Source organism: Panulirus ornatus, chromosome 11, assembly GCF_036320965.1.
Source record: "Panulirus ornatus isolate Po-2019 chromosome 11, ASM3632096v1, whole genome shotgun sequence".
Taxonomy (NCBI): Eukaryota; Metazoa; Arthropoda; class Malacostraca; order Decapoda; family Palinuridae; genus Panulirus; species Panulirus ornatus.
The window spans coordinates 20,344,054-20,367,138 of NC_092234.1; the positions used below are offsets into that span (position 1 = coordinate 20,344,054).

The window sequence follows — 23,085 nt, forward strand, 5'->3', positions numbered from 1 at the left end:
TGATTGACGAATTTGCAGCAAGGAAATGTCGCAATTTTTTTTTGTGCAGTGCACATGTATACCCATTGAATATATATCTTGCGAAATAATTGAATGTTAAAATGTCTAATATATCATAGCATTTTTTAACTCATATACAAAATGGGGGAAGCTTCAACCTAAAACCCATTATTTCCTTAATCCATCATTGAGGTCACCCCCTTTTCTTATACATGCCAGCTTTGGCAAGGCTTCGTTTGTCAGAATTATAGAGTATCTCGGCCGGCCTCTCCATGCAAGTGCCGACTCTAGCATCACTTTATCCAGTCATGATCTTCCTTATGAACCAACCCTCCTGGGACCTCCAACAGTGGTCATGTCCATCTTGCCAGCCCTCCTCATCTATTCAAAGACTATCTCATATAGTCGTTGTCATCTGTTTAAGTGCTCCAGGTCTACAGACTATATGTCGAACCAGGTTATTAATCAGGAAGGAAGCTGTTACCACTGACCTTGTCTTTCCATCACCATACACACATAGATTCAAGCCTTCGTAAATGCGTCAAAAACCCTTGTTTTGTGTTTGATATTCTGAAGTACCAGAAAACTGGATATCATCTTTTTAACTCATCTAAACCATCCGAGTGTGACTGCACAAATGTTTCAAGAAATTTAAGTAAAATAATGGCCGTTATGATCCACCTCATCGTTGATAATAATGAATCAATTCAAAATTATGCTGTAAGAAAATACCCAGTTAAGTATACATTATGGTATAAAGGGCAGTCGCAATGGTGTAGACTTATATCGTTTTCGTAATTGTGGATAACATCGCCATTGGCTAGCGTCTCGACAGATACTTTCTTGCAACAAATTCAGCGCTGAAAAATTGTTGCTGTGAGAGTCGAGAATACAACGATACGATAGCACAATAGACTTATAAACTTCTGGATTGTGTCACTGGTTTAGAAGAAAGCTCAGTAAGTTAATGGACATTACAATTACCTGTATTTTGGACAAATATTTAATGTTACACAGCGACATTTGAAAACTTCAATTCACATTCGTAAGAAAATACGCGGGTTATCGGTCATACCCCGTATTGTGTACTCAAATTTCCATAAGAGTAGGAACCATCTTATGATGGTATCATTTCTAATATATCATACATGTCATTTGGTCAGTTTTCATAATATCAGGCGTTGATAGTAGGTGTTCTCAGCATTTTTCAAAAAACCTTGGTTTTCGCATTTGATCACATTTACAATTGTAAAGTGTTACAGTTTACTTGGCCAATTGTAAATAACATTAATAAAAACTTTGTCATCATTTCGATTTACGGCAACAAACATTTGTGAAGAACTGCGTTGTGCTTTTTTCAGATGAAAAATATGTCGATTTGGTTAAACATAATCCAAAGATCATAAAAAGCTTAGTACGGATCAGAGCAGATTTAAGGCGTCGTCTGTCAAGTTTCTGAAATGATTCAAAATCTTTTTGGGAACCTGGGAACCTCGTAACGAAATATATGTATATAAAAAAATCTGAAAAGCCAAGCTTTAATATCTCCATCTCACTTGTGCGAATCTAAGTGTTGTTGTGACTGGTGCCGCTAATGTGATGACCAGGTGCGGTTCATCTACATATGGTATTGTGCCATTGGACTCAAATTAAGAACCCTTGATTATTGCACGTCTTCGCGATGACTTCTTATTTTTTTTTTTTTTTCGTTTCAGTTTTGATGATCTGTGGAACGAGGGATTTCTTGGAAACATAATGATGTTTTCTGATATATGCATTCACTATATCTCATTCTCACGTAAATACACACTCATACATTCCACTTACGTAAACCTTGTAAAAAAAAAAAAATCGTCATATAACGAAACCTATCCACAACCAGGGACGACAGACCTTTCCTTGGTTTTGCCTGACTACTTCCTATGCTCAGATTCAATTCATTAACACCACGTCGCTCCATATATGCCCCATCGTTGCAATTCCCTATGCACGCCTTTCACCTTCCTCCATGTTCATGTCCCAACCACTCAAAATCTTCTTCACTCTATCCTTTCATTTGTAATTTGATCTCCCCTTTCTCTTTTTCCCCGCCACTTCTGACATATATCCTTTTTAGTATCTTTTCATTTCCCATTCTCTCCAAATGCCCAAACCATTTCAATACACCCTCTTCAGCTTTCTCATCCGCAGTCTTATTACAAGAGAACAAATGGGAACATCAGTGAAGGGGGCTAATGGGTAGGTAAGAACAAGTAGTGGTTATGTGAGAAGGAGATGGAGTGAGTATTTTGAAGGTTTGTAGAATGTGTTAGATGAAAGAGTGGCAGATATAGGGTGTTTTGGTTGAGGTGGTGTGCAAAGTGAAAGAGTTAGGGAGAATGATTTGGTAAACAGAGAAGAGGTAGTAAAAGCTTTGCGGAAGATGAAAGCTGGCAAGGCAGCGGGTTTGGATGGTATTGCAGTGGAATTTATTGAAAAAGTGGGTGACTGTGTTGTTGACTGGTTGGTAAGGATATTTAATGTATGTATGAGGTATTTAATGTATGTATGAGGTATGATGTTTAATGTATGTATGAGGTGCATGAGGATTGGCGGATTGCATGCATAGTGCCATTGTACAAAGGCAAAGGGGTTAAAGATGAGTGCTCAAATTACAGAGGAATAAATTTGTTGAGTATTCCTGATAAATTATATGGGAGGGTATTGATTGAGAGGGTGAAGGTATGTACAGAGCATCAGATTGGGGAAGAGCAGTGTGGTTTCAGAAGTGGTAGAGGATGTGTGGATCAGGTGTTTGCTTTGAAGAATGTATGTGAGAAATACTTAAAAAAGCAAATGGATTTGTATGTAGCATTTATGGATCTGGAGAAGGCATATGATAGAGTTGATAGAGATGCTCTGTGGAAGGTATTAAGAATATATGGTGTGGAAGGCAAGTTGTTAGAAGCAGTGAAAAGTTTTTATCGAGGATGTAAGGAATGTGTGCGTGTAGGAAGAGGAAAGTGATTGGTTCTCGTTCATCCATGAGAGCAAAGTCCGTCAAGGTATACTTGTTATGTACTTATCAAAAGGTCAGACTTTACGGATACCAAGTCAGTTATGCATGAAGGTCCTGCCTGGCAGGATGGGTTAATACCTTGTCTGACTTTATTTCTTTCATTTGTGGCTCTGTTGATATGGTAGTTATTATTCTATTTTCTTTACAGGCCGGGGCAGCGTGATCTGAAAGCATAGATAAGGGGAATTTAGCAAATTGAGAGCCATGGAAGAATTCAAGACTTTTTCTGAGAAGGAAAAAGATGAAGAGCTCTGGAGAGGCATATTAGATCCCGACGAAATCGTGAGTTTCACTTTAGGATTGGATTAGATTAATACATATTCTTACATTTATGGACATAGATATGCTCTACGGTGTCCTCAGAAGTGCTGCTGTTGTTAGCCGTGATCAGATTTATAAGGAATAGAGTGAATTGGAACGATGTGGTATACCGGGGTCGACGTGCTGTCAATGGATTGAATCAGGGCATGTGAAGCGTCTGGGGTAAACCATGGAAAGTTGTGTGGGGCCTGGATGTGGAAAGGGAGCTGTGGTTTCGGTGCATTACATATGACAACTAGGGACTGAGTGTGAACGAATGTGGCCTTTGTTGTCTTTTCCTAGTGCTACCTCTCGCGCATGCGGGAGGACTGGGTTGTCATTTAATGTGTGGCGGGGTGGCGACGGGAAGGAATAAAGGCAGCAAGTATGAGTTATGTACATGTGTATATATGTATATGTCTGTGTATATATATATATATATATATATATATATATATATATATATATATATATATATATATATATATATATATATATATATATATATATATATATATATATATATATGTGTGTGTGTGTGTGTGTGTGTGTGTACGTTGAAATGTATAGGTATGTATATGTGCGTGTGTGGACGTGTATGTATATACATGCGTATGTTGGTGGGTTGGGCCATTCTTTCTTCTGTTTCCCTGCTAACTCGCTGACGCGGGAGACAGCGACAAAGTATAATAAAAAAAAAAGAATATATATATATATATATATATATATATATATATATATATATATATATATATATATATATATATATATATATATTGGAAAAGATCACAATTTTGCCCGTGATCAAGTGTATTCTTAAGAGTCCACGGGGAAAAGGAAACACGATAAGTTCCCAAGTGCACTTTCGTGTAATAATCACATCATCAAGGGAAACACAAGAGAGAAATATAACAGTCAGTTGATATACAATGAAGAGACGTAGCTAGGACGCCATATGGTAAACATGCGATTGTCCAAGATAGACAACGAGCGTATCATAAACATATTATTTTACAAATTTTGTCAACAGTAGAGGTATTCAGTTTATGGAAACCATCACTAATATTAAGATTATAATTCTTTGTGCATCTAATAATAGAAGATTCATTGATATTTCTCGTGGTAATAGAGTTAGATTTGATAACTGAAATGGCATTACTCCAGTCAACACAATGATCATAGTTTTTAACGTGATTAAACAAGGCATTTGATTCTTGTCCCGTTCTTATACTATATCAATGTTGCTTAAGTCTAACAGAAAGATCCTTACCAGTCTGCCCAACATAAAACTTATCTTAATTTCTGCATGGCATTTTGTAGATGCACCCAGGAGAATTCTCTGGTGAATTCCTGATTAAGATATTCTATATAGTATTATTGTTACTGAAGGTAACATTTACATTAAAGGACTTAAGAAACATGGGAAGTAAGGTAAGATTGCTATTAAAAGGGAGAACTAAAAGATTCTTGGTGTCAGTAGGAGGTTTGGGCTCAACTCTATAAAATGATTTCTTTGCTATCAATGTATGTTCATATGTCCATTATTACGCATCTCAACATGCCAGAGGTAAATTATCATCATTTCAATCTATGTTCCATAGGGCATTACGTATTTGCAGCCCAGAGTATATTGACGACGAGTTTGAGAAGATATATTCTATTGGATGTAAGTTAAAGTACCCTAGATATTTCATTTATAAATCCCTTAAGTTAGTAAAGAAATCATTTTATAAGAGTTGAGCCCAAACCTCCCATTGACACCAAGAGTCTTTAAAATCTCCCTTTTGATAATGATTTTACTTTACTTCCCATGTTTTTTGAATTTAATGTAAATGTTGCGTTCAGCAACAATAATACTATAAAGAATTCTTAATCAGGAATTCACCAGAAAATTCTCCTGGGTGCATCTATAAAGTGCCATGTAGAAATTGTGATAAGTTTTATGTTGGGCAGACTGGTAAGGATCTTTCTTTTAGACTTAAGCAACATAAATATAGTATAAGACTGGGACAAGAATCAAATGCCTTGCTTAATCACGTTAAAAACTATTATCATTGTATTGACTGGAGTAATGCCATCTCAGTTATCAAATCTAACTCTATTACCACGAGAAATATCATTGAATCTTCTATTATCAAATACACAAAGAATTATAGTCTTAATATCAGTGATGGAGTATACAAATTAGATAACTTTATTGTTGATAAAATTTGTAAAATGATAAGTTTCTGATACGCCCGTTGTCCGTCTTGGACAATCGCATGTTTTTCATACGGCGTCATTGTATATCAACTGACTGTTATATTTCTCTCTTGTGTCTCCCCTGACGATGTGATTATTGCACGAAAGTGCACTTGGGCATTTATCATGTTTCATTTTCCCCGTGGAGTCTTAAACAGAGAAGAGATAGTAAAAGCGTTGCGGAAGATGAAAGCCGGCAAGGCAGCAGGTTTGGATGGTATTGCAGTGGAATTTATTAAAAAAGGGGGTGACTGTATTGTTGACTTGTTGGTAAGGTTATTCAATGTATGTATGATTCATATTGAGGTGCCTGAGGATTGGCGGAATGCTTGCATAGTGCCATTGTAAAAAGGCAAAGGGGATAAGAGTGAGTGCTCAAATTACAGAGGTATAAGTTTGTTGAGTATTTCCTGGTAAATTATATGGGAGGGTATTGATTGAGAGGGTGAAGGCATGTACAGAGCATCAGATTGGAGAAGAGCAGTGTGGTTTCAGAAGTGGTAGAGGATGTGTGGATCAGGTGTTTGCTTTGAAGAATGTATGTGAGAAATACTTAGAAAAACAAATGGATTTGTATGTAGCATTTATGGATCTGGAGAAGGCATAAGATAGAGTTGATAGAGATGCTCTGTGGAAGGTTTTAAGAACATATGGTGTGGGAGGCAAGTTGTTAGAAGTAGTGAAAAGTTTTTATCGAGGATGTAAGGCATGTGTACGTGTAGGAAGAGAGGAAAGTGATTGGTTCTCAGTGAATGTAGGTTTGCGGCAGGGGTGTGTGATGTCTCAATGGTTGTTTAATTTGTATATGGATGGGGTTGTTAGGGCGGTGAATGCAAGAGTTTTGGAAAGAGGGGCAAGTATGCAGTCTGTTGTGGATGAGAGAGCTTGGGAAGTGAGTCAGTTGTTGTTCGCTGATGATACAGCGCTGGTGGCTGATTCATGTGAGAAACTGCAGAAGCTGGTGACTGAGTTTGGTAAAGTGTGTGAAAGAAGAAAGTTAAGAGTAAATGTGAATAAGAGCAAGGTTATTAGGTACAGTAGGGTTGAGGGTCAAGTCAATTGGGAGGTAAGTTTGAATGGAGAAAAACTGGAGGAAATGAAGTGTTTTAGATATCTGGGAGTGGATCTGGCAGCGGGTGGAACCATGGAAGCGGAAGTGAATCATAGGGTGGGGGAGGGGGCGAAAATTCTAGGAGCCTTGAAGAATGTGTGGAAGTCGAGATCATTATCTCGGAAAGCAAAAATGGGTATGTTTGAAGGAATAGTGGTTCCAACAATGCTGTATGGCTGCGAGGCGTGGGCTATGAATAGAGTTGTGCGTAGGAGGGTGGATGTGCTGGAAATGAGATGTTTGAGGACAATATGTGATGTGAGGTGGTTGATCGAGTAAGTAATGTAAGGGTAAGAGAGATGTGTGGAAATAAAAAGAGTGTGGTTGAGAGAGCAGAAGAGGGTGTTTTGAAATGGTTTGGTCACATAGAGAGAATGAGTGAGGAAAGATTGACCAAGAGGATATATGTGTCGGAGGTGGAGGGAACGAGGAGAAGAGGGAGACCAAATTGGATTTGGAAAGATGGAGTGAAAAAGATTTTGAGTGATCGGGGCCTGAACATGCAGGAGGGTGAAAGGCGTGCAAGGAATAGAGTGAGTTGGAACGATGTGGTATACCGGGGTCGATGTGCTGTCAATGGATTGAACCAGGGCATGTGAAGCGTCTGGGGTAAACCATGGAAAGTTCTGTGGGGCCTGGATGTTTTCTCCATTCAAACTTACCTCCCAATTGACTTGACCCTCAACCCTACTGTACCTAATAACCTTGCTCTTATTCACATTTACTCTTAACTTTCTTCTTCCACACACTTTACCAAACTCAGTCACCAGCTTCTGCAGTTTCTTACATGAATCAGCCACCAGCGCTGTATCATCAGCGAACAACAACTGACACACTTCCCAAGCTCTCTCATCCACAACAGACTGCATACTTGCCCCTCTTTCGAAAACTCTTGCATTCACCTCCCATAAACAAATTAAACAACCATGAAGACATCACACACCCCTGCTGCAAACCTACATTCACTGAGAACCAATCACTTTCCTCTCTTCCTACACGTACACAAGCCTTACATCCTCGATAAAAACTTTTCACTGCTTCTATCAACTTGCCTCCCACACCATACATTCTTAAAACCTTCCACAGAGCATCTCTATCAACTCTATCTTATGCCTTCTCCAGATCCATAAATGCTACATACAAATCCATTTGTTTTTCTAAGTATTTCTCACATACATTCTTGAAAGCAAACACCTGATCCACACATCCTCTACCACTTCTGAAACCACACTGCTCTTCCCCAATCTGATGCTCTGTACACGCCTTCACCCTCTCAATCAATATCCTCCCATATAATTTACCAGGAATACTCAACAAACTTATACCTCTGTAATTTGAGCACTCACTCTTATCCCCTTTGCCTTTGTACAATGGCACTATGCAAGCATTCCGCCAATCTTCAGGCACCTCAACATGAATCATACATACATTAAATAACCTTACCAACCAGTCAACAATACAGTCACCCCCTTTTTTAATAAATTCCACTGCAATACCATCCAACCCTGCTGCTTTGCCGGCTTTCATTTTCCGTAAAGCTTTTACTACCTCTTCTCTACTTACCAAATCATTTTCCCTAACCCTCTCACTTTGCACACCACCTCGACCAAAACACCCTATATCTGCCACTCTATCATCAAACACATTCAACAAACCTTCAAAATACTCACTCCATCTTCTCACATTACCACTACTTGTTATCACCTCCCCATTAGCCACCTTCACTGAAGTTTCCATTTGCTCCCTTGTCTTACGCACTTTATTTACCTCCTTCCAAAACATCTTTTTATTCTCCCTGAAATTTAATGATACTCTCTCACCCCAACTCTCATTTGCCCTCTTTTTCACCTCTTGCACCTTTCTCTTGACCTCCTGCCTCTTTCTTTTATACCTCTCCCACTCATTTGTATTTTTCCCTGCAAAAATCGTTCAAATGCCTCTCTCTTCTCTTTCACTAGTAATCTTACTTCTTCATCCCACCACTCACTACCCTTTCTAATCAACCCACCTCCCACGCTTCTCATGCCACAAGCATCTTTTGCGCAAGCCATCACTCATTCCCTGAATACATCCCATTCCTCCCCCACTCCCCTTACCTCCTTTGTTCTCACCTTTTTCCATTCTGTACTCAGTCTCTCCTGGTACTTCCTCAAACAAGTCTCCTTTCCAAGCTCACTTACTTTCGCCACTCTCTTCACCCCAACATTCTCTCTTCTTTTCTGAAAACCCATACAAATCTTCACCTTCGCCTCCACAAGATAATGATCAGACATCCCTCCAGTTGCACCTCTCAGCACATTACCATCCAAAAGTCTCTCTTTCGTGCGTCTATCAATTAACACGTAATCCAATAACGCTCTCTGGCCATCTCTCCTACTTACATAAGTATACTTATGTATATCTCGCTTTTTAAACCAGGTATTCCCAATCACCAGTACTTTTTCAGCACATAAATCTACAAGCTCTTCACCATTTCCATTTACAACACTGAACACTCCATGTATACCAATTATTCCCTCAACTGCCACATTACTCACCTTTGCATTCAAATCACCCATCACTATAACCCGGTCTTGTGCATCAAAACCACTAACACACTCATTCAGCTGCTCCCAAAACACTTGCCTCTCATGATCTTTCTTCTCATGCCCAGGTGCATATGCACCAATAATCACCCATCTCTCTCCATCAACTTTCAGTTTTACCCATATCAATCTAGAATTTACTTTCTTACACTCTATCACATACTCCCACAACTCCTGATTCAAGAGTAGTGCTACTCCTTCCCTTGCTCTTGTCCTCTCACTAACCCCTGACTTTACTCCCAAGACATTCCCAAACCACTCTTCCCCTTTACCCTTTAGCTTCGTTTCACTCAGAGCCAAAACATCCAGGTTCCTTTCCTCAAACATACTACCTATCTCTCCTTTTTTCTCATCTTGGTTACATCCACACACATTTAGACACCCCAATCTGAGCCTTCGAGGAGGATGAGTACTCCTCGCGTGACTCCTTCTGTTTCCCCTTTTAGAAAGTTAAAATACAAGGAGGGGAGGGTTTCTGGCCCCCCGCTCCCGTCCCCTTTAGTCACCTTCTACGACACGTGAGGAATGCGTGGGAAGTATTCTGTCTCCCCTATCCCCATGGATAACATATATATATATATATATATATATATATATATATATATATATATATATATATATATATATATATATATATATGAGTCCACGGGGAAAATGAAACACGAATGCGTGAGGAAAGATTGACAAAGAGGATATCACATGTTTACCAAATGGCGTCCTAGCTTCGTCTCTTCGATGCATATCAACTGACTGTTATATTTCTCTCTTGTGTCCCCTGATGATGTGATTATTACACGAAAGTGCGCTTGGGAACTTTTCGTGTTTCATTTTCCCCGTGGACTCGTGGGAATATCTTGATCACGCGCAAAATTGTGATCCTTTCCAACATATATATATATATATATATATATATATATATATATATATATATATATATATATATATATATATATATATATATATATATATATATATATATATATATACATGTACATATTCATGCTTGCTTGCCTTCATCCTTTCCTGGCGCTACTCCACCCCACAAGAAGCAGCATCGCTTTAGCTTTAGCGAGGTAGCGCCGGGAAAACAGAAAACAAATTCCACATTCAGTCTCTAGCTGTCATGTGTAATGCACCGAAACCATAGCTCCCTAATCCACACCCAGGGCCCACAGACCTTTCCATGGTTTATCACAGACGCTTCACATACCTTGGTTCAGTCCATTGACAGCACGTTAACCTCGGTATACCACATCGTTCCAATTCACTCTATTCGCTGCACGCCTTTCACCCTCCTTTATGTTCAGGCCCCAATCACTCAAAAATTTATTTTCACTCCATCCTTCCACCTCCAATTTGGTTTCCTGCTTCTCCTTGTTCCCTCCACCTCTGACACATGTCCTCTTTGTCAATCTTTCCTCACTCATTCTCTCCATGTGACCAAACCATTTCGACACACCTTCGTCTGCTCTTTCAACCACTTTTTATATCTGCACATCTCTCTTACCACAACCTGGTGTACTAGACTGAAAGATGTTCATGGGTTCCTTGATGTAAATCTTTTTTTTTTTTCTTTGTTAATTACACCTAATAATACTGATGTATTTGAACAGCAGTTGCCTGATTATTGAATATGAAGATACTGTTGGTGACAGTTTGCTCTCTCTCTCTCTCTCTCTTTCTCTCTCTCTCTGTCTCTCTCTCTCTCTCTCTCTCTCTCTCTCTCTCTCTCTCTCTCTCTCTCTCTCTCTCTCTCTCTCTCCCCCCACCCCCCGAGTGAGTTCTGTTCAGGGAGGTTGCTATGTTCTCAACCACCCACCCCCTCTTGCTGTGCTAGTGCAACTGCCATGATCACGTGAAGCCTCGCCATGTTATGTACCCACAGCGGCGCCGAATGTCTATAACGGAGGGAGGCATCACGTACGATGAGTTGTGTGACGAGAATGGTCGACCCAAGCTAGGCGGTCTGATGGATCCGCGTCAGGGGTGTCTGGACCGACATACCCGCTGTACCACCTGTGCCGGCAACATGATCGACTGTCCCGGACATTTTGGCCACCTGGACCTGGCCAAACCCGTCTACCACGTCGACATCTTGATCAAGACCTTGAAGATCATGCAATGTTTATTCCTCTAATGCAGTAAACTTTTGTATAACGCGGTGAGAGACACTTGTCTTCACTTGGGGTGTCTGATTTGAAAATTTAGTGTGTGGGATTATATGTTTCTTTCCATACCCGTATCATTGGTTTTATCTTAATGCTTTTCATGCACTGTGGTTTAACCTGCAGTATGATTATGTATCTACATAAATGATTGCCCACTAGTGTCATCTTTACCATGGTTTTGAAGAATTCATTGTAATTTGGTAGGAGTAACTATGGTGTTCTCTATAATCATTTATATTTGAACATTTGAGTGATCATACTAAAGATCAACTACTATACATGGCTTTTTCATTTGCCCCAACTGGGAATCAAAAGAACTAAACTCATTTCTTGTAGTGTAGTTGAGATGATTGGGTTAAGTTCTTAGAATGACTGACTGCCATTGTCTACTTCATACCGAACCGAGTCTGTTATTGAATAAGTTTGCATCCCTGACATTGTGGCTCAGTCCGTCATTACCACACCCATGTAACAATAGTAATGTTCTTTGACACTTACAGAAACACCCAAAAATGCGTGAGATCATGACCAAAACAGAAAGGAATCCCCAGAAACGGCTGCGACTTGTGTCCAAACTGTGTAAGCCGAAGATGATATGTGAAGCTGGTGAGTACTTGGACGTCACCATGAACACTGACCCGCTCACCCACGTCAAGATGACCATTAGACATGGTGGCTGTGGCAGGTCTGTTTTTTATATGCTATCAGTGAAGAGGGTCCATACGATCTTGAATACAAGAGATGAATGACTGAAATTCTTTACAATTAAGATCAACGCTGTAAATAAAATTGAGGTGATTTACTTGATGCAGTGAGGAGTATTGATCAGGCTGGTATGACATGACTGCCAGAAGCAAGGTGGGAGGATGAGTGATTTTCGGCGCAGTTGGGCATGTATCTAGGAAAGAGCTGGTGAAAGAATTGAAACCAAGAGGCAGGAGCTGGTCTGCGGCATACTGAGTGCCATGGGGGCCATGGAGGATGAATCAGTTGTTTCCATTTGACATGATTTCGGTGGTAGAGTCAAGAAAGAAACTAAAAAAAAAAAAAAAAACGTGATAGAGTTTGGGAGAGTGCTTGGAAAAGGAACGTTGACAGTAAGTACAATAATGATGTACCACGGGGGAGTGAGACACGATGGTTTTAGTTAATGATGGACTGGGGAGGCTCTAGAGGGAGTGAAGTGCTTTAGACACATGGGAGTTGATGTAACAGCTGTAGGTGGCTGAAGCTAGTCAAAGAGTGGGAGAAGGACCTAAGTTTCTGTGTGTATTAAGAAGAACATGGGAAATGAGGTCATTGTCGGTTAGAACAAAGATAGGTAATGCAGGTACGTATATCTCATTGTCAACCTCTTTTCTCAGTCTCTCCATATGTCCAAGCCATTACAGCACACCCTCTTTAGCATTCTCAACCATACCCTTCTTTTTACCACACATATCTTTCTCCTTATCATTACTTACTCGATCAACCCTCCTCACACCACATATCGTTGTCAAACATTTCATTTCCATCATATGCACCCTCTTCTGTACAGTTTTATGTGTGGCCCATGCCTCGCACCCACACGATCCGGTCGGGTCCACTATACCCTCAAACATACCCATCTTTGTCCTCCCAGACAGCTACATCTCTTTCCGCACATTCCCCAATGCTACCAGAACCTTCGCCTTCTCTCCCATACCGTGACTTCCCTCAGCTTCCTTTCCATTTGTTGGCATGTTCACGCCAACTCACTTCATGTTTTCTCCATTCATACACAACCCAACTAACCTGATTCTTTGCATTAAGATGGAGGGAAAAAGATTTTGAGTGATCAGGGCCCGAACATGCAGGAGGGTGAAAAGCGTGCAAGGAATAGCGTGAATTGGAACGATGTGGTATACCGGGATCGACGTGCTGTCAATGGATTGAACCAAGGCATGTGAAGCGTCTGGGGTAAACCATGGAAAGTTTTGTGGAGCCTGGATGTGGAAAGGGAGCTGTGGTTTCGGTGCATTATACATGACAGCTAGAAACTGAGTGTGAACGAATGTGGCATTTGTTGTCTTTTCCTAGCGCTACCTCCCGCATATGCGGGGGGAAGGGGTTTTCATTTCATGTGTTGCGGGATGGCGACGGGAATGAATTAGGGCAGACAGTATGAATTATGTGTGTGTATATATATATGTATATATATATATATATATATATATATATATATATATATATATATATATATATATATATATATATATATATATATATATATATATATATATATATATATCTTTTTTTTCTTTCAAACTATTCGCCATTTCCCGCATTAGCAAGGCAGCAGTAAGAACAGAGGACTGGGCCTCTGAGGGAGTATCCTCACCTGGCCCCCTTCTCTGTTCCTTCTTTTGGAAAATTAAAAAAAAAAACAAGAGGGGAGGATTTCCAGCCCCCGCTCGCAACCCTTTTAGTCCCCTTCTACGACACGCAGGGAATGCGTGGGAAGTATTCTTTCTCCCCTGTCCCCAGGGATAATATATATATATATATATATATATATATATATATATATATATATATATATATATATATATATATATATATATATATATATATATATATTTTGTGCTTTGTCGCTGTCTCCCGCGTTTGCGAGGTAGCGCAAGGAAACAGACGAAAGAAATGGCCCAACCCACCCCCATACACATGTATATACATACGTCCACACACGCAAATATACATACCTACAGAGCTTTCCATGGTTTACCCCAGACGCTTCACATGCCTTGATTCAATCCACTGACAGCACGTCAACCCCGGTATACCACATCGCTCCAATTCACTCTATTCCTTGCCCTCCTTTCACCCTCCTGCATGTTCAGGCCCCGATCACACAAAATCTTTTTCACTCCATCTTTCCACCTCCAATTTGGTCTCCCTCTTCTCCTCGTTCCCTCCACCTCCGACACATATATCCTCTTGGTCAATCTTTCCTCACTCATTCTCTCCATGTGCCCAAACCACTTCAAAATACCCTCTTCTGCTCTCTCAACCACGCTCTTTTTATTTCCACACATCTCTCTTACCCTTACGTTACTCACTCGATCAAACCACCTCACACCACACATTGTCCTCAAACATCTCATTTCCAGCACATCCATCCTCCTGCGCACAACTCTATCCATAGCCCACGCCTCGCAACCATACAACATTGTTGGAACCACTATTCCTTCAGACATACTCATTTTTGCTTTCCGAGATAATGTTCTCGACTTCCACACATTCTTCAAGGCTCCCAGAATTTTCGCCCCCTCCCCCACCCTATGATCCACTTCCGCTTCCATGGTTCCATCCGCTGCCAGATCCACTCCCAGATATCTAAAACACTTCACTTCCTCCAGTTTTTCTCCATTCAAACTCACCTCCCAATTGACTTGACCCTCAACCCTACTGTACCTAATAACCTTGCTCTTATTCACATTTACTCTTAACTTTCTTCTTTCACACACTTTACCAAACTCAGTCACCAGCTTCTGCAGTTTCTCACATGAATCAGCCACCAGCGCTGTATCATCAGCGAACAACAACTGACTCACTTCCCAAGCTCTCTCATCCCCAACAGACTTCATACTTGCCCCTCTTTCCAAAACTCTTGCATTCACCTCCCTAACAACCCCATCCATAAACAAATTAAACAACCATGGAGACATCACACACCCCTGCCGCAAACCTACATTCACAGACAACCAATCACTTTCCTCTCTTCCTACACGTACACATGCCTTACATCCTCGATAAAAACTTTTCACTGCTTCTAACAACTTGCCTCCCACACCATATATTCTTAATACCTTCCACAGAGCATCTCTATCAACTCTATCATATGCCTTCTCCAGATCCATAAATGCTACATACAAATCCATATATATATATATATATATATATATATATATATATATATATATATATATATATATATATATATATATATATATATATATATATATAGGTGAGAACAATGGAAGTAAGGGGAGTGGGGGAGGAATGGGATGTATTTAGGGAAGAAGTGATGGAGTGCGCAAAAGATGCTTGTGGCATGAGAAGCGTGGGAGGTGGGTTGATTAGAAAGGGTAGTGAGTGGTGGGATGAAGAAGTAAGATTATTAGTGAAAGAGAAGAGAGACGCATTTGGACGATTTTTGCAGGGAAAAAATGCAATTGAGTGGGAGAGGTATAAAAGAAAGAGACAGGAGGTCAAGAGAAAGGTGCAAGAGATGAAAAAGAGGGCAAATGAGAGTTGGGGTTAGAGAGTATCATTAAATTTTAGGGAGAATAAAAAGATGTTCTGGAAGGAGGTAAATAAAGTGAGTAAGACAAGGGAGCAAATGGGAACTTCAGTGAAGTGCCAGGTCCTCCAGTTTACTGTAGTGCCAGGCCCCCCAGTTTACTGTAGTGCCAGGTCCTCCAATTTACTGTAGTGCCAGGTCCTCCAGTTTACTGTAGCACCAGGTCCTCCAGTTTACTGTAGTGCCAGATCCTCCAGTTTACTGTAGTGCCAGGTCCTCCAGTTTACTGTAGTGCCAGGTCCTCCAGTTTACTGTAGTGCCAGGTCCTCCAGTTTACTGTAGTGCCAGGTCCTCCAGTTTACTGTAGTGCCAGGCCCCCCAGTTTACTGTAGTGCCAGGTCCTCCAGTTTACTGTAGTGCCAGGTCCTCCAGTTTACTGTAGTGCCAGGTCCTCCAGTTTACTGTAGTGCCAGGTCCTCCAGTTTACTGCAGTGCCAGGTCCTCCAGTTTACTGTAGTGCCAGGTCCTCCAGTTTACTGTAGTGCCAGGTCCTCCAGTTTACTGTAGTGCCAGGTCCTCCAGTTTACTGTAGTGCCAGGTCCTCCAGTTTACTGCAGTGCCAGGCCCCCAGTTTACTGTAGTGCCAGGTCCTCCAGTTTACTGTAGTGCCAGGCCCCCCAGTTTACTGTAGTGCCAGGTCCTCCAGTTTACTGTAGTGCCAGGTCCTCCAGTTTACTGTAGTGCCAGGTCCTCCAGTTTACTGTAGTGCCAGGTCCTCCAGTTTACTGCAGTGCCAGGTCCTCCAGTTTACTGTAGTGCCAGGTCCTCCAGTTTACTGTAGTGCCAGGTCCTCCAGTTTACTGTAGTGCCAGGTCCTCCAGTTTACTGTAGTGCCAGGTCCTCCAGTTTACTGCAGTGCCAGGCCCCCCAGTTTACTGTAGTGCCAGGTGCTCCAGTTTACTGTAGTGCCAGGCCCCCCAGTTTACTGTAGTGCCAGGTCCTCCAGTTTACTGTAGTGCCAGGTCCTCCAGTTTACTGTAGTGCCAGGTCCTTCAGTTTACTGTAGTGCCAGGTCCTCCAGTTTACTGTAGTGCCAGGTCCTCCAGTTTACTGTAGTGCCAGGCCCCCCAGTTTACTGTAGTGCCAGGTCCTCCAGTTTACTGCAGTGCCAGGTCCTCCAGTTTACTGTAGTGCCAGGTCCTCCAGTTTACTGTAGTGCCAGATCCTCCAGTTTACTGTAGTGTCAGGCCCCCCAGTTTACTGTAGTGCCAGGTCCTCCAGTTTACTGTAGTGCCAGGTCCTCCAGTTTACTGTAGTGCCAGGTCCCCAGTTTACTGTAGTGCCAGGTCCTCCAGTTTACTGTAGTGCCAGGTCCTCCAGTTTACTGTAGTGCCAGGCCCCCCAGTTTACTGTAGTGCCAGGTCCTCCAGTTTACTGTAGTGCCAGGTCCTCCAGTTTACTGTAGTGCCAGGCCCTCCAGTTTACTGTAGTGCCAGGCCCTCCAGTTTACTGTAGTGCCAGGCCCCCCAGTTTACTGTAGTGCCAGGTCCTCCAGTTTACTGTAGTGCCAGGCCCCCCAGTTTACTGTAGTGCCAGATCCTCCAGTTTACTGTAATGTCAGGCCCCCCAGTTTACTGTAGTGCCAGGTCCTCCAGTTTACTGTAGTGCCAGGTCCTCCAGTTTACTGTAGTGCCAGGTCCCCAGTTTACTGTAGTGCCAGGTCCTCCAGTTTACTGTAGTGCCAGGTCCTCCAGTTTACTGTAGTGCCAGGTCCTCCAGTTTACTGTAGTGCCAGGTCCTCCAGTTTACTGTAGTGCCAGGTCCTCCAGTTTACTGTAGTGCCAGGTCCTCCAGTTTACTGTAGTGCCAGGTCCTCCAGTTTACTGTAGTGCCAGGTCCTCCAGTTTACTGTAGTGCCAGGCCCCCCAGTTTACTGTAGTGCCAGGCCCTCCAGTTTACTGTAGTGCCAGGTCCTCCAGTTTACTGTAGTGCCAGGTCCTCCAGTTTACTGTAGTGCCAGGTCCTCCAGTTTACTGTAGTGCCAGGTCCTCCAGTTTAATGTAGTGCCAGGTCCTCCAGTTTACTGTAGTGCCAGGTCCTCCAGTTTACTGTAGTGCCAGGTCCTCCAGTTTACTGTAGTGCCAGGTCCTCCAGTTTACTGTAGTGCCAGGTCCTCCAGTTTACTGTAGTGCCAGGTCCTCCAGTTTACTGTAGTGCCAGGTCCTCAACTTTCAGTGCCTTTTCACGTTCCTCAAATGTTTTTATACAAGGACAGCTTATGAACAAATGGTCAGTCTCTCTCCCTAAGTGGAGTAAAATCCTGAGCATTACTTGAAGTGATTGATTTTAGGATTTTGTCACAAAATATTAGTGGAATGGTGTCCTCTTTCACCGTATTAATTTGCTTTGAACAGCTTTTGATAATGAAGAGCCTCATTCCCTTCGTATGTCCTGTGATATTTTCTCCCTAGTGTGTTAGGTCCCTTTTCGGGGAATGGTATTCATTTGAGTCAAATCTTTTTGATCCCAACATTATTGCATCTTAGTCTTCGTTATGAATGAGAAATTTTCATGAAAGAAATCATAGTCATTTTATGTAAGGTCATCGAAAGTCAGTGAAGAAAAAAGTTCATATTTTTGTATCCTAAAACGTGTGCATCAGTTCCAGCTGTTAGGGAGGTGTGACAGGTACAAGCACAGGACAGGTGTGTCAGGTAAGCTGTATTGGGGTAACTTTATGTCTTGCCATTTAAATATGCAGATTATGTAGCGTCATGATGATCTGTACTGACTCCTCAGATGTTCAAGATGGAGGATGACGCTTTCTTGAGGTGTCTCGAGGCCAACATGTTAAATGAACTAACACTGCAAGGCATTGAATCCATCTGCAAGGTGTACATGCATCTGCCACAGACTGATGAAAAGAAGCGAATTATCATCAACGAGATGGGGGAGTTCAAAGCCATAGCAGAATGGCTCTTGGAGACAGATGGTACGGCTCTCATGAAAGTACTCTCTGAGAGGAATGTTGACCCAGTTAGGACTTCCTCCAATGACATCCTTGAGGTGTTTGAGGTGTTGGGAATCGAGGCAGTCAGGAAGTGCATTGAGAAAGAGATTAATGCTGTGCTTATGTTCTATGGGTTGTATGTTAACTACCGACACCTGGCCCTGCTCTGTGATGTCATGACCAGCAAGGGCCACCTTATGGCCATCACTCGTCACGGAATCAACCGACAAGATACGTCACATGCTGAAGTGGACCCTATCCGGGGTGTGTCAGAAAATATCATGCTGGGTCAAGTGCCCAAGATTGGAACTGGCTCTTTCGACCTAGTGTTAGATATTGAGAAGTGTAAGTTGGGCATGGAGGTGCCTATGCTTGGTGCTATGATGATGGCCGGGACTAGATTCGGAGAGGCATCCCCCTCTTCGGGCATGACACCCTCCAACCCCTCAACTTCACCTTCCTACTCTCCTACCTCTACATCGTATTAGTCCACCTCGCCTTCTTATTCACCTTCCTCCCTCTCATATTCTCCCACCTCACCCTCTTACTCCCCAACATCACCATCTTCCTCCCCCACAAACCCATCCTACTCCCCAACTTCCCCCAGCTACAGCCCCACATCTCCCTCCTACTCCCCAATCAGTCCTTCCTACTCCCCAACATCCCCATCCTACTCACCAACATCTCCATCCTACTCGCCCACCTCCCCAAGTTATACACCCAACTACTCTCCATCATCTCCAGGTTACTCCCCAACCAGTCCCTCTTGCTTGTCAACCAACCATTCCTGCTCCCTCGTGTCTCCACGTTGTTCCTCACCCTCACTAGGCTGCTCCCCAACTTACCCACAATACCCACCCACAAGTCACAGATATTGGCCAACCATTCCAATCTGTTCATCACCCTATCATCCTATTCACCCACCTCCCCACAGTACTCACCTAATCGTCCTACTTACTCTCCCACCTTCTCATTCCACTCTCCAATTTTGCCAAAATATTCTCTAACTTGCCCAAACAATTGCCAAGCATTCCCTAAGGACTCACCAACAACAGTGATGCATGGTCCTACTAGTCCTATTAAGTACTTGCCAATTTCCCTACCATGTAGCCCAGGCAGCCCCACTTCCCCTGCATATTCTCTAAGTCTGCTCAAGGAAGATAAGAGACAATATAAGAAGCAGAAAAGGAAATCAAAGTGATGAGCAAACTGAGAGTCCTCGTCTTTCAGTGTACGTATGTACACAAAATATGCTGGAAGTTACATTCTCTGAAAACTCTTTTGTTTGGCCAGAAATGTCCATCACAGATGCCGTGATGTAAAGCTTGTAAGTAATGGTTGTGGGAAAATGTTATCATGTATTACCTTGTTATTCTCTTTGGTCTTGTATATCTAAAGGATATTATCATTATTATCATCATTATTATTATTATTATTATTATTATTATTATTATTATCATTATTATTATTATTATTATTACCATTATTATTATTATTATTATCATCATTATTATCTATTTATTTATTTATTTATTATACTTTGTCGCTGTCTCCCGCGTTATCGAGGTAGCGCAAGGAAATAGACGAAAGAATGGATCAACTCACCCACATGCACATGTATGTACATACACGTCCACACACGCACATATACATACCTAAACATCTCAACGTATACTTATATATACACACGCAGACATATACATATATACACATGTACATAATTCATTCTGTCTGCCCTTATTCATTCCCATCGCCGCCCCACCACATATGAAATGACAACCCCCCTCCCCCCGCATGTGCGCGAGGTAGCGCTAGGAAAAGACCACAAAGGCCACATTCGTTCACACACAGTCTCTAGCTGTCATGCATAATGCACCGAAACCACAGCTCCCTTTCCACATCCAGGCCCAACAAAACTTTCCATGGTTTACCCCAGACGCTTCACATTCCCTGGTTCAATCCATTGACAGCACGTCGACCCCGGTATACCACATCGTTCCAATTCAGTCTATTCCTTGCACGCCTTTTACCCTCCTGCATGTTCAGGCCCAATCACTCAGAATCTTTTTCACTCCATCTTTCCACCTCCAATTTGGTCTCCCACTTCTCCTTGTTCCCTCCACCTCTGACACATATATCCTCTTGGTCAATCTTTCCTCACTCATTCTCTCCATGTGACGAAACCATTTCAAAACACCCTCTTCTGCTCTCTCAACTACACTCTTTTTATTACCATACATCTCTCTTACCCTTTCATTACTTACTCGATCAAACCACCTCACACCACATATTGTCCTCAAACATCTCATTTCCAGCACATCCATCCTCCTGCGCACAACTCTATCCATAGCCCACGCCTCGCAACCATACAACATTGTTGGAACCACTATTCCTTCAAACATACCCATTTTTGCTTTCCGAGATAACGTTCTCGACTTCCATACACTTTTCAATGCTCCAAGGATTTTCGCCCCCTCCCCCACCCTATGATTCACTTCCGCTTCCATGGTTCCATCCGCTGCCAAATCCACTCCCAGATATCTAAAACACTTCAATTCCTCCAGTTTTTCTCCATTCAAACTTACCTTCCAATTGACTTGACCCTCAAACCTACTATACCTAATAACCTTGCTCTTATTCACATTTCCTCTCAGCTTTCTTCTTTCGCACACTTTACCAAACTCAGTCACCAGCTTCTGCAGTTTCTCACACGAATCAGCCACCAGCGCTGTATCATCAGCAAATAACAACTGACTCACTTCCCAAGCTCTCTCATCCACAACAGACTGCATACTTGCCCCTCTTTCCAAAACTCTTGCATTCACCTCCATAACAACCCCCTCCATAAACAAAGTAAACAACCAAGAAGACATCACGCACCCCTGCCGCAAACCAACATTCACTGAGAACCAATCACTTTCCTCTCTTCCTACGCGTACACATGCCTTACATCCTTGATAAAAACTTTTCACTACTTCTAACAACTTGCCTCCAACACCATGTATTCTTAATACCTTCCACAGAGCATTTCTATCAACTCTATCATATGCCTTCTCCAGGTCCATAAATGCTACATACAAATCCATTTGCTTTTCTAAGTATTTCTCACATACATTCTTCAAAGCAAACACCTGATCCACACATCCTCCGCCATTTCTGAAACCACACTGCTCTTCCCCAATCTGATGCTCTGTACATGCCTTCACCCTCTCAATCAATACCCTCCCATATAGTTTCCCAGGAATACCCAACAAACTTATACCTCTGTAATTTGAGCACTCACTTTTATCTCCTTTGCCGTTGTACAATGGCACTATGCAAGCATTCCGCCAATCCTCAGGCACCTCACCATGAGTCATACATACATTAGATAACCTTACCAACCAGTCAACAATACAGTCATCCCCTTTTTTAATAAATTCCACTGCAATACCATCCAAACCCACTGCCTTGCCGGCTTTCATCTTCCTTAAAGCTTTTACTACCTCTTCTCTGTTTACCAAATCATTCTCCCTAACCCTCTAACTTTGCACACCACCTCGACTCGAACACCCTATATCTGCCACTCTATCATCACGAACATTCAACAAACCTTCAGAATACTCACTCCATCTCCTTCTCACATCACCCCTACTTGTTATCACCTTCACATTAGCCCCCTTGACTGATGTTCCCATTTCTTCCCTTGTCTTAAGCACTTTATATTCCTCCTTCCAAAACATCTTTTATTCTCCCTAAAATTTAATGATACTCTCTTACCCCAACTCTCATTTGCCCTCTTTTTCACCTCTTGCACCCTTCTCTTGACCTCCTGCCTCATTCTTTTATACATCTCCCTGTCATTTGTTTTATTTCCCTACAAAAATCGTCCAAATGCCTCTCTCTTCTCTTTCACTAATAATCTTACTTCTTCATCCCACCACTCACTACCCTTTCTGACCTGCCCACCTCCCACGCTTCTCATGCCACAAGCATCTTTTGCACAAGCCATCACTGCTTCCCTAAATACATCTCATTCCTCCCTCACTCCCCTTACATCCTTTGTTCTCATCTTTTTCCATTTTGTACTCCGTCTTTCCTGGTACTTCCTCACACAAGTCTCCTTCCCAAGCTCACTTACCCTCACCACTCTCTTCACCCCAGCTTTCTCTCTTCTTTTCTGAAAACCTCTACAAATCTTCACCTTCGCCTCCACAAGATAATGATCAGACATCCTTCCAGTTGCATCTCTCAGCACATTAACATCCAAAAGTCTCTCTTACGCGCGCCTATCAATTAACACGTGATCCAATAATGCTCTCTGGCCATCTTTCCTACTTACATACGTATACTTATGTATATCTCTCTTTTT

General features: G+C 42.0%; 2 protein-coding genes across 2 annotated transcripts in view; both read left to right on the plus strand.

Annotated features, from left to right (window-relative positions):
- LOC139751367 (DNA-directed RNA polymerase II subunit RPB1-like) overlaps positions 1-11,728 on the plus strand; it is a 21,605-nt gene extending 9,877 nt beyond the window's left edge. The window contains exons 2-3 of the mRNA XM_071666733.1: positions 3,207-3,340; positions 11,181-11,728. Coding sequence (XP_071522834.1) covers positions 3,263-3,340; positions 11,181-11,432 — 330 coding nt within the window. The 5' untranslated portion in view covers positions 3,207-3,262 and the 3' untranslated portion in view covers positions 11,433-11,728. The remainder of the gene's footprint in view (positions 1-3,206; positions 3,341-11,180) is intronic.
- Positions 11,729-11,975: 247 nt separating this feature from the next.
- Positions 11,976-19,533, plus strand: LOC139751131 (DNA-directed RNA polymerase II subunit RPB1-like). The gene is made up of 3 exons (XM_071666231.1): positions 11,976-12,148; positions 17,995-18,013; positions 18,524-19,533. The coding sequence occupies exons 1-3, from the start codon at positions 11,976-11,978 to the stop codon at positions 19,220-19,222; spliced, it is 891 nt and encodes a 296-aa protein (XP_071522332.1). The 3' UTR covers positions 19,223-19,533.
- The last annotated feature ends 3,552 nt before the right edge of the window (positions 19,534-23,085 follow it).

Bases quoted from the DNA above. Each gene is read 5' to 3' on its own strand.
- LOC139751131 (XM_071666231.1), top strand. From the start codon at position 11,976: ATGCGTGAGATCATGACCAAAACAGAAAGGAATCCCCAGAAACGGCTG.